At 41.4% G+C, this 12,088-nt stretch overlaps 2 protein-coding genes across 4 annotated transcripts; one reads left to right on the top strand and one right to left on the bottom strand.

The window, feature by feature from the left end:
• The first annotated feature begins 2,860 nt into the window (after positions 1-2,860).
• LOC148406286 (cathepsin S-like) lies at positions 2,861-8,006 on the top strand. 3 transcript variants are annotated; one of them, XM_088404638.1, is made up of 8 exons: positions 2,861-2,930; positions 4,379-4,506; positions 4,592-4,714; positions 5,686-5,832; positions 5,894-6,118; positions 6,964-7,129; positions 7,192-7,294; positions 7,371-7,498. In XM_088404638.1, the coding sequence occupies exons 2-8, from the start codon at positions 4,387-4,389 to the stop codon at positions 7,468-7,470; spliced, it is 984 nt and encodes a 327-aa protein (XP_088260764.1). In that variant the 5' UTR covers positions 2,861-2,930; positions 4,379-4,386; the 3' UTR covers positions 7,471-7,498. The 3 variants fall into 3 exon arrangements, with proteins under 3 accessions (XP_088260764.1, XP_088260765.1, XP_088260763.1); XM_088404639.1 differs by lacking the exon at positions 2,861-2,930 and adding an exon at positions 7,674-8,006 and having other exon boundaries at positions 4,310-4,506; positions 7,371-7,486; XM_088404637.1 differs by lacking the exon at positions 2,861-2,930 and having other exon boundaries at positions 4,310-4,506.
• Positions 8,007-8,159: 153 nt separating this feature from the next.
• On the bottom strand, positions 8,160-11,935 carry kdf1b (keratinocyte differentiation factor 1b). The gene is made up of 4 exons (XM_088404636.1): positions 11,739-11,935; positions 10,213-11,084; positions 9,246-9,332; positions 8,160-8,867 (listed from the first exon to the last, which is right to left on the bottom strand). The coding sequence occupies exons 2-4, from the start codon at positions 11,063-11,065 to the stop codon at positions 8,770-8,772; spliced, it is 1,038 nt and encodes a 345-aa protein (XP_088260762.1). The 5' UTR covers positions 11,066-11,084; positions 11,739-11,935; the 3' UTR covers positions 8,160-8,769.
• Between the last annotated feature and the right edge of the window lie 153 nt (positions 11,936-12,088).

The raw sequence follows: 12,088 nt of genomic DNA, 5'->3' as shown, positions 1-12,088 counted from the left end.
GGTGATTGGTAAAACTGTTGTTGTGGGGTGATTTTTTTTTCAAATTTTCTATCAAAGCCTGTAATTTGCCCGAAATGGCAGCTTGAAGTAAAAATGGCTGACTTCCTGTAAAATTTCACACATGGGTTCTTGAGACTTTTTTGTGCGTTATGTCATGATTGACAAATTCACAGAATTTCGTGGTCATCGGTTTAACTGGTGTCAGGGGCAATTTTTTTTTCTAAAGTTCCATCAAAGCGCTATGCCCGTAGTTCACCTGAAATAGCAGCTTCAGTTAATAATGGCTGACTTCCTGTTCAATTTCACATATGGCTCCTTGAAACTTTTCTGTGCGTCTTATGAAAGATAAATTCAATTCGTCATGCTCCGATTGTCAAATTCATCCAATTTAGTCTTGTTGATTAGAAAAACCGGCGTTGAGGGCAGATTTGTTTTTCTTAATTTTCCGACAAATTAAAAGGCCCGTAACTTTTTCCTGCATCCTTTAACGATGGACGTGACCCCGAAATTTCACGCGGATAGAAAGACTGATGACGTAGGGCCCCCGCAGAGGCAGCCGGCGTCTTCCAGGGCCGCGGCAAGGAGGATTTGTGATGTTTGCGGCTGAAGGAAGGAGGGGCGGCACCGTAAAGCGGAGGAGGTAAACAAAGGGGGCGGGGCTGCTTTTACTGCCTTCCCACGGCAGCTGATTGAAAAGTGTTACCTGGAATATGGCGAGTGATCCCCCTAACGCCCCCCCCAGCCAATGTGAATGCAGGCACAGGGTCCCAGGTGTACAAACAGCAAAGAGTGGGGGCACATCAAAGGCGCTCATTAAAAGACAATAGATGCATCAGGACCCCCCCCCGGCCCACCATCTCCACCTTGTATTGCCCCCTTCCGTTCAAGTACATGCAATTCGAATGTTTGCATCGAGCCTTTCAAAAGAATCATATCCGGTAAGCACGCGTCACCCCGGAATCAAACGTGTGACTTCTCCCAGCCAATCAGTAATGTGAGGATAAAGTATCGATAAAGATGAAATAATTCATTAAGTAAAATCATAATACTTTGGGAAGCTGTTAGTAAAACGTTAATAAAATTACAAATATATCCGATTAAAACCCAGCCTCGTCATTTTGTGTCCACAGTTGTGTCCATTTTGTCCAGCCAAATTACTAATGGTAATTTAGTACACATATATGATACACATAATACACATAATGGTAATTTAGTACGCATATATGTGATTTTAACCAAAAAGTGTTTCTGCCTTTAGAACAAGGTATGTTTTGATCAATTTTAATGCGGAAACTTTCTGGGATTAAAATGGTTCATTTGATATAAATCAGTGACTAATTAGAGTTCAGTTATATTTAACTTTTAAGTAGATAAAAATATGTTAAATGCACTATAATGTGAAAATTGCCCGTATAAATAATATGACCATTATTCATATTATCTATTAGTAAAATTGAAGTGTCCTAATCATGAAGTGCCATCCGTCCGTCCCGGGAAAAGTCGGCGGGACGGAGGACGACGTGGCGTTCTACGCAGACGCACGCAGCTTTGATGGAGGGCCTCCTCTTTGTAGTGGAGGTCTGGAGATGGCTTGTTAGTCAGTAAAAGTCAGGGCCTTAAACGGCCTCCTCTAACAGGAAGCAGTTTACACGGTGACGCTCAACCTGCCCGCGGCCCTCTATTGTCCCCCGCCCCACCCGAGGGACCCCGTGTCCCCACTTCATTAGCATTTCCATAAGAAAGGAGAAGTAATTGCCCCTTTTCTTCTGCTGCCCCTTCATCTCGGAGCGGCTCCTTGCGCCGCTTCCTTTTTCCTTTCAAGCTGCAGCTCACACTCTGGGAAGCACATTTGAGAAACCAGTACAAATAAACAAGTGGGATCATGTGCTTGCGAAAGTGTACACACCCTCTTATAAATGCGGATGTGGCGCAGCTTGAAATCGACCAATCGCATCCAAACTCATTTTTGGACGGGAGTTACATCACGCAAGTTGGAAGTTGAAGTTCAGATGTTCTAGTAGGCTTTTCGTGTCTAATCTTGCGGCCGAAAATGGCCTGAAATATAACGTAAAACACAAGGGAGACAGTCATCACCAAGAGGGGAATGTTGGACATGAAAGGGGAACTTTTCAGGAAGATTCTGACAACCACGTTGGAAGTTTTGAAGGAATTGCTGGTAAGTAGTGGCTGTTAAGTCCATATCTTGACAACATTCTCCCATCTTCTTCATGTGTGGGGGTTCTCAACCTTTTTTCAGCGATGTATTTTCAGCCAAGTGCCCCTTAACCACTGTGAAAAAAAAAGACATGCCATTGGTGCTTGATTTATTTAGTTTTAGACCCTTTCAAACTTCATTTTTATTGGTCCACAAAAAATAATCAACCTAAAGCGTCCTCTTTCGGAGCATAGAAGAAATCTGTTTCTCCAAGGAAAAATATTTAACCTTTGGGATCATAGTAGGGATCTGCTCACGAAAATAAATCATTAACTTGACAGGTAACGAGAGGTGGCGCATGGCAAGTTGGGTCGAACCATTCTAATATGGGGGGGGGGGGGGGGGGGGAATCTGGCTTTTTACGATAACGTTTTTTTTTCATGGCCGTTTCAAAGGTTAAAGGTCACATGAAAATGTTTTGAAACAATTTATCTTTTGAACAGGGTTCGTAGACTTTTTAAATCCACTGTAGATAGGGCGGGAACCCCCCCAGGTGACTGCAAGCGTTTTAACCGCGGCCCCATGCCGACGCAGACAAAAGAGTCGGGGCCCAATCACCGTCTGCTCCTTTGTTGCAGGGGGAGCCAGCGAGGCTGGGAAGGGGCCGAGGGCCGCGGCAGCACGAGGAACCCCCCCCCCCCCCCCCCCCCCCCCTGGATCTCCTAAACTGCCTTTATTTGCTTTGGAAGCTGCCTTTTCCCAGCTGATAGTAAAGGTAGCACACAAGCATATAACAACACACAACTTTTTCAAAACAAAAATTGTTTAATAAAAACATCTTGCATAATTTGTATGACTTTTTACTCAATTTATTGTGTGCATCTTTACTATTATGACCCAAATTATAACCCAAAATGGGTTATAAAATGAACTACTAGTCAATTTAACTATCCTAAAAATTGGAACCTGGGTCAAATTGATCCAAGTATTTGATCGGACCATATTTGACTCAAATTGGGTTATTATAAATCCCAAATACTTCTTTTTAATATAGATTGTTTTGTGTTTTAATATTCAATGTATAACGTTGAATATTTTAGTTGAATTTAACCTTTTCCCCTTTATTTTGTTATTTTTTTTTATTAATTTACTGCATTTATGTGTTGAATAATGGATTGAATTAATACAGTTTGTTGCAGATTTATATATTTATTTTGTATTGCTTCATATACTGTTTTTTTGAGTTATTTATTGATTTACTATGCATTTATTAGCTTATGGTGCACTTTATTTAATTATGTTTATATGTTCACTTTATTTGTTTATCTCATTATTTTATAAAATATGGGCTTAGGTTACTTGGAATCTAAATGGGCAAAACCATTCATTTAATTGTGTTTTATTCATTTGCCTTATTTACTGTATTTGCATATCTTTATTTCTGGCTATATTTACTCATTATAAAATAGACTTATGTTACTTCATTTAATTATCTAAAACAAAAACTTGAAATATAAACGGTCAGATTCGTTAGGTTTAATTGTGTTTCTTTATTTAACTTTACGTGATTACGTATATTTATTTCTGTGTGTATTTACTTGTTATTTAACGAAATACAGAATTAGCTCATTTAACTTCATTTAATCATACATACAAACATTTGAAATAAAAAATGGTAGATTCTTCACTTACAAATATAATGTAATTGTTTTTTAGCATTGATTTTTTTTTTACCTTAATGTTGTCCTTACCGTTTTCTTTTTCACGTGGTTCAATTGCATTCTTGGCACTCTGCTGCCACCTAACATCGGTGCTATGAAACTGCATGAGCAATCCGAGCACCACAGCAGTTGTATTCATCCAGTTAATATATTTTTTTATTAAAATATATTATCATTGATCAAGATTTTCAAACCGTTTAAAAATGTTTGTCATTGGAGTATATTAAAAAAAAGGAAACAAAATTAGAATTATTTTAACCGCGCTGCACGAGCTCAGTCTGTCAGCCAATCAGGGAACACCTGTGCTGATGATGTCATCAACCGCTCTAATAACCTGCAGGTGTGCGGGTTGCATTCAATTGGATAAAAAAAGACAGTTTGTAGGCTTTGCGCATGCTTGTCCCTCATCAGGTCAGTTGAATGTGAACCTCGCCACGTTAGTGTCAAGCGGCCATTTTATCCCCTCTATTTTCTTTATTTTTAATTTTTCGTCTCTGTGCAGCTACAGAAATGATCCGGAGCCTCCTCTTCGCCGTCCTTTTGGGGTTAGCGGAGACTGACGTCAGCCCGGCTCTGAATCAACACTGGGAACTCTGGAAGAAGACCCACAATAAAGTTTACTCGCATCAGGTTAGAAGATGACGTCATCGCTTTAAATGGTGGTTGCCTCTCGTGTTTTAAAGAGGTTTTTTAATTTTTATTGTTTTGTGGAAAGTTGGAAGAGTCTGGTCGCAGGCGGATCTGGGAAGAGAACTTGATGATGATCAACGTGCACAACCTGGAGGCCACTTTGGGTCTGCACAGCTACGAGCTGGCCATGAACCACCTTGGAGACTTGGTAACATTTCCGGTTTAAATGTTTGTCCTCGAAGTGAGCACAGTTTGATACATAAAATGAAGCCAAGACCAGCTTGCTTTCAAGTTAGTTTAAAATTTGAACTTTAGGGTTGCATTCAGGGTCTTGCACTTTAAAGAGTGGGTTGAAAGTTGACGGCAACTGAGGCGGCCTTTTTACCTTTAACGACCAATCACGGTTTGGCTTTCGAATGTCACGTGACCAACTCTGAGGGGGGAGCAGGTGAACTATTTGTTGTTACATATAGGCAGTAATCGACAAAATGGCCACCCCAGAATATATGATCAATTAAAATAGTCTGGTTTTATTAAATGTAATAATTAGAATGCTATGTTTTGATTAGGTACATGAAGGATATTATTGTTTGGGGAGGGGAAAAAATTTCAGACAGTAAGTCAGCGAAATTTTAGGTATAGATAAATGAGTGACGTTTTAAGACATTTAAGGTCTCCAAACCAGATTCATTTCGTGTTCTGGTTTCAAATCATTTGGTTGATTTAAGATTTCGGTTTAAGACCCTATAGTTGTTTTTAAAATAGGGTCTGTAGACAAGGTATTGATTTTATATCAGGGTTGTTAGATTAGTGTTTTTAAAAAAATTGGATTTGGGTTTCAGACTAGGGTTTGGGTTTTAAAATAGGGTTCCTAGGCAAGGTTTTTGTTTCATGTTAGGGTTTCTATCCTGGGGTATATTTTTAAATGGGTAAATAGGGTTTCTCATTTTTTTTTCCAGGTATAAAAAGGATGACTAGGATTTCAATGCAGGATTTGGGGTTTACAGTTATATTTACCACTAGGGTTTTGAAGACATGATTATTATTTTTGAAGGCAACCGGGCTTCGGGTTTTTGTGGCGATTTGTGGAAATGTTAGGGTTCTAAAATGGGGTTCCTATGTTTGCATTTTAAATCGTTTGGTGCAACGTCTTAGGACTTTTTAAAATGTATTTTCCAGACCCAGGAGGAGGTGAGCGGCACGCTCACAGGTACCGTGGTGCCCTCGGACCTGGAGAGGATCCAACTGAACTTCAACTGGGAGCAGAGCGCGCCGTTGTCGCTGGACTGGAGAAAGCACGGTCTGGTGACCCAAGTGAAAATGCAGGTGAGGCACTCCCCCCTGTTGGTCTACCAAGGTATCACAGTTAAGTCAACTTTGCCGTCAGGGTTCTTGCGGTTCCTGCTGGGCCTTCAGCGCGGTGGGGGCTCTGGAGGGCCAACTGAAAAAGAGAACCGGACGACTGACGTCGCTGAGCCCGCAGAACCTGGTGGACTGCTCGCTGGACTTCGGCAACCACGGCTGCCACGGCGGCTTCATGACCAACGCCTTCCGATACGTCAACAAGAACGGGGGCATCGATCCAGACTGGGCCTACCCCTACACGGCCAAGGTGAGAAGGTTGACGCCGTCGTTTCTTTCACGATCTGCAGAATTAAAAAAAAAAATTATCCATTGACTCTCCAACAAATTAAATGCCAACATTTTACTCTGTGGCATTTTTATTTCCTGTTTTTGAATGGTCTTACTGTCCCTAAATCTATAATATTGTTTCAAACAAAACAATATTGAAAAAAAAAAGCTGTGGACTCCAAGTTAGCTAGTTTTTAAACAATTCTGCGGCGCTTCAATTCCACGAACGAGCAATGCATTTAACTCATTCAATGCCAAGGACGTATTTTCACTTTTTTTTTTTTTTTAAAGTCTGGACATTCAATCCCAGATACTTAAGTATAAATTTAATACTTAAGTATCTGGAAATTAATGTCCTGAAAAAACATAAGTATCTGGGATTTAACGTTTGGACTCTTAAAATGTGAAAATGCTTCCCCGACATTGAATGAGTTCAATAATTTCGACTCTTGCTTTTTAATTAGTCTTCATGGTGTAAAATGGCCCATGTTAAAAAAAAATACATGTATATATTTCTGTTTCTAATGATAATGTGAATTTTTTGTAATTATGTAGTGTGTCTGGCAACACTGCCACCCAATGGTTACAGTGATCACTACAGTGCTCAATTTTCCTACTAGTCAAGGGTGTCAACTTCCCTCCAAAAAAATCATTTGAGAATTTTATTTACCACTTTGATTACAATGATAAAAAATATGCGTTTGAAGAAAAACAGGTCATTTTTTTTTTTACCCAAATTTTAGTGTATCCAACCATGAATTACAGTAAGATGGTTTGTAATGGTCAAATCTGCCTTTCTGAAATTGCGTTTGTGGTCCTGTCCAGCGCGGCGAGTGCGTGTACAAGCCCCAAGATCGGGCCGCCAACTGCTCGGGTTACTCGTTCGTCCCCAAGGGCGACGAGGAGGCCCTCAAGATGGCCCTAGCCAACGTGGGCCCCATCTCGGTGGCCATAGATTCTTCCCGCTCCAAATTCCACTTCTACCGCCACGGTGAGTTCGCGGCAACATCAACGCCTCTCCTGACGCCCCGTTTGACTTTATTTATATTTTAGGGGTGTACGAGGACATTGCATGCAGCCACAAAGTCAACCACGGCGTGCTGGCTGTGGGCTATGGCACAGAAAAAGGAAGAGACTATTGGCTGGTCAAGAACAGGTTTGATATCTAAGATTTTTTAAAATTTTTTTTTTGGGGGGGGGGGTACATTGACTGACGCTCAACTGTGTGATAGCTGGGGTGTGAAATTCGGTGACCAGGGTTACATCAAGATGGCTCGCAACAGATTCAACCAGTGCGGCATTGCCCTCCATGCCTGTTTCCCAGTCATGTGACCGCCACATCATCCACGTATGACGCCACTTACGCTTCTTTTTTTTTTTTTTTAAATAAATGTCAGATAATAAAGTGTATTTGATCTTTAAATCCATCAGTGTTTTTTTTTCCCCCAAATCAGTTTAAAAAGCTTTTTTTTTTTTAAACCTAGATGCTAGCAAAGTGCCTTATTTTAACTTGACTTTTTTTTTTTTTTGCACAGGATTTTGACCAATTTTGGGTCATTTTCTTCCGCATTATTCTCACAGCCAAAGAAAAGCATACTCCAGTGAAAACACTAAGTGGTCATACCATCTTGAACTTTGGCATGTCACCACCTGGGTAAAATTTCAGCCCCCTAAGTGTGGTTTTTCAAGGCCTTGTGGAATTCCTTTGTAAAGATCAAAGGACTGCACAAAATATTGCACAAGGGTTCATACAATTTAAGGCAGAGAGTCTCAACTTTTATTTATTTAAAAAAAATTGCTAAATTTGTTGTACTTTTTTGTAGTAAAATTGCCAAAACAATTGTCTATATAAAACTCAGAAGTGTGTTTTGCACAGGAATCATTAGTCCAGGCATAAGTTTCATGTTCCATCTCTTGGATTCCCATTCCCATTTTTTTTTTTTTTTAAAACAATTTCAGAACATTCCTATTAGTTTGGCCTCCAGTTTAATTATGAATTTTAAGTTAATAAAAACAGCAAATTACATAACCTTGCTAGATTTATTTTCTAAAGCATTTAATGACAATAAAAAAACATTCAATGATCAGCATATATCATTTCATTACAAGGTCACAAGCCGAGGCGCACCAATCCTAACCAAGCACCAGAACAAAAGCAGGTTGCTAATTTCCCACGTTTCATGAGCCGCCATGTGCCAACCAAACGGTAACAACTTTTAGCACAAAACTGCATATGTAAATTTAGAACATGTTAACTGCGAAAGCACATTAAAAAGCTTGCTTCATTTTAACGTGTCAGGTTGATAACCATGAACGAGGCAACTCCCTTCATTGTGCTACGTATGTTATGCTAGCATTCAATTACAACAGCAAATTGGGTACACAAATGTAAATAAGAGCCCTGAGTTGACATTTGCATCCACGCGCAATTATGGCCTCTTAAAAGAATAGTTGGGGATTCAATTTATAGCAGCGGTGTTTGAAAGTTAAACTGCACAATGTGCTAGTTAGCGTAGCGATGTTAGCATAACATCAGTTCCTGTACCACCGTATTTGATGTTTTACAACCAAAATTTTGAAATTGTATATTCAGTTTATGATAAACGGAACCCCTGTAGCACGTGGACACGTTCATGTTTTGACAGACGTGCGAATGAGCGGGACGCCTGACGAGCCTGTCTCGGTATGGGAGAGCGAGTAGCTTGTTGACGTTGAGCTGGGCGTGCGACCTGCGGACATAAAACACCGGGTTAAGCCAGCGACTTCAAAAGGATTTCGTGCTACGCTATTTGCTGAACATTTGGATGATGCTAACACTGTTTGCCAATGCTACTACAAACCTGTGCTTCTGCTTAGCTTTCGGCTTCGACATTATATCGCTTCTGTGAAACCAAATGTGGCCTTGCAAATGGCAGATCTTCACCCAGCCTACCCACCAAGTGATGGGTGTTTTTGTGGGAAAGGTTTCATGGAAATTGTTACGTAACAGAATACCGTGCTCCAATATTTATCTTGGTGCACCCCAGAGAGCCAAATATTAAAAATGTTCTTTCAAATGACTTGTTTACAAATATGTGCCTGCAAAATAAATCAAATGCAATTCTCACCTCCGTTGTTCCTCCAAATGTCGCGGGCACACTTGTCAGAGGAGGTCAGTTCGGATATTTGGATGTTTGGATTGGATTTGTAGTCATCTGAATTGGGGGGGACAGATGGTAGAGTATCAGACAAGTATCTAGCTTATTTCAAGGTATCGATATTCGCAACGGCAGCCGATACTAAAATACTTATGACATAATTTTAAAGAAAATGCTTCATTGTAATCTGTTCGGCTGTCTGTCTTGTTTTTGGGGGAGATGCTGGGTATCAAAAGTACTAGTAGAATGATTATTCAAGAGTTGAGTCCTCTGAATTGTAATGTAAAAAAAAAAAATACGTGTGGAAAGCAAATGGCAAAATGTCTGCCCCCTGCCAAGATAAGTAAGCAGAATTGTGTGTGTAGCTTTTTGACATTCATGGGGGATAAAGAGGACAGTCAGCTATGTCTTAAGCACTTCGGGCCTAAGCATCATGCTGGAGATTATCGGACTGCGCTTTAGCAATTTAAATGAAGCTGTGATGCTTAGCACGCGTTCCGTCCCTTTTTGGATCTAAAAACATGACTCTCAAAACGTGACTTCAAAAAAGGCAAACGTAAGGGCTAATTTTTTATCAAAAATACAAAATTGTGGTCATGCTAGATTTGGTATAATTTTAAGGGTTACAAATTATTTTGAGAATAGATCACATTATTTTGGATGATTTTTTTTCAGTCTTTTGCACCTCACAGTGGACATTTGTGGAAGTGTGGCACAGTTTGGAAATATGGTATCACTTGTGCTTGCAGAGTTGACTCAATATTTAGATGGCAAAAGCACTTTGGTACTCATTCTTAATGTACCAAATATTTTGTTTAAAAATAGATTGTGTTCAATGGAAAAAAATAAGAGCTGTAATTGTAATACCGTGACATTTTTGGTTATGATACGGTCAGAATCTAATATCGGGCCACGCCCAGTCCCGAGCAGAACTTACTGTTGTTGCTGAAGGCAAACGAGGCGCTCTCCTTCATGGTCTCATTTCCGCTGTCCGTCAGCGTCCTCTCGAGACGCGAGGCGGCTGGCCGCTTGTTCTTCTTGCTGCGGCGCGTGCTGATGCGGATGATTCCGCGCACCAGGCGGCACTCTGCTTCCTGCTCGTCCATCTGGTGCTCCTCGGCCAGCGAGTTGATGAGCTCGTTGATGGCCTTGCTCTTGCGCAGGAAGACCGAATCGCTGGTGCAGCGGGCCAACTCATCGATCTGGTACTCGGTGTAGAGCTTGAGCAGCTTCTTGGTAATCAGCGAGTCCACGTTCTCTTCGCCGTCCTCCCAGTCCAGCTCGTCCAGGCAAGGGTGGCAGGGCTGCGTTTGCGGAACGTACGGAACAGAATCGTCATCGATATAATCCCTCGGGCTGTCCACTTTGACGCCGCCGATGCGGACGTCGTTCAGCCAGTCGGCGTCGTCTTCCTCCTGTTTGTGGCCGTCCGCAGCATTCTCAGCCCGGAGACTGACTTTTTCCGGCTCCTCCTGGACGCCCTCTTTGGGCGCCAGGCACGGGGCCCGCAGGCAAACTCTATACAAGCCGCAAGTCAAGACGCTGCACATTAAAATCCTGCAAGCCCTCGGAGAAGCGCAAGGATTGCATGTTTGGGCGGCACGGGGACGCTCGGCGGAAGAAGGCAGGAAGGTGTCCGACTCCTTGGTGTTTGAGTCTTTCGGAGGGGCGGGGTCAACGCAGCGCTCCTCATAGGAGCAAGAGCCTCCGCTACTGCTTTGGCTCGGTCCTCGCTTGTAGCTGACGGGCCTTGAACTTTCTCTGGTGCTACCCGCGTTGCCTACAGACATGGCTGACAAGCTTCAGGGTCTGCAAGCAAACACAAAAATTTCAGGGACATTAAAATTCACCTTTTAAGGAGAGTTTAACCATGTTATGTTGATTTCTCACCCCAAAACACCCCAAGGTGAAAAAATTCTGCCCTCTTGGCACGGTCCTTGTCCGTGTGAATAAAATCGCATTGATTTCTGCCATAACGAATTTGCAGTCACACAATCAATACAAGTAAACTAGAGTTTCTGGACACAAAACCTACATTTCCCATCCAGAATTTATGGATCGTTTTAAACTTTCATTTTATTTGGCTCCTACCTAATACATTTCTAATTACAGACTTTTTTTTCCTCCATGGGATCTCATCCACGGACATATCACTTTTTTGGATGGAAATTATTGAGAAAAGCGTCTGATGGCATAGTGTTGTTCAAGGCATAACTAATCAATCGTCAACATGATTCAACACGATAACAGCAGATAGATTATTTCGCCCACAACGAATTTAAAACTGTCAATACGAGCGAATACATATTCTATTAAGTTTGGTATAGTTGTAGTTTAAAATTTCGATACATAATAAACTACATTCCCGTCGGCGTATCAAAATAAATGTCACTTTCAAGGGGGCGACGTCATTCTTTTTCCTCCATTAGAACACTGACGAGTATCTCAGTAAACACGACTTACAATTCACGGTTCGTCCACGTAGCAACTCGTAAACGATCGCTGCACTCTTCCCTTTTCATTTAACATGTCTTATTAATACATCTCGACACTAGAAACTTTGTTGCGATCGTCTTTTGGGAAGTAAGCTTGTCGACAGTTCGACACTGCACCTGAGCGTCAAGGTGGGAGGTACAATCAGGTAGCGGGGGAGAAAACTTCCGGTCAATGCGTCCAAAGTAAAATGGCATTAAACAACTAAAAATGAGGGAAGCCATCTTGTAATGGCTCAGCAAAGACGGTAAAACATCTGAAAAAATTGAACTTGTTTGAACCAAATGGCACACACGATCAATCGCAATTGTTGGCCTTAG

The sequence above is a fragment of the Hippichthys cyanospilos genome, chromosome 21 (assembly GCF_059441005.1).
Source record: "Hippichthys cyanospilos isolate Australia breed blue-spotted pipefish chromosome 21, RoL_Hcya_1.0, whole genome shotgun sequence".
Taxonomy (NCBI): domain Eukaryota; kingdom Metazoa; phylum Chordata; class Actinopteri; order Syngnathiformes; family Syngnathidae; genus Hippichthys; species Hippichthys cyanospilos.
Note: the sequence above shows the minus strand (reverse complement) of the source record. Positions and strands in the feature narration are given on the sequence as shown.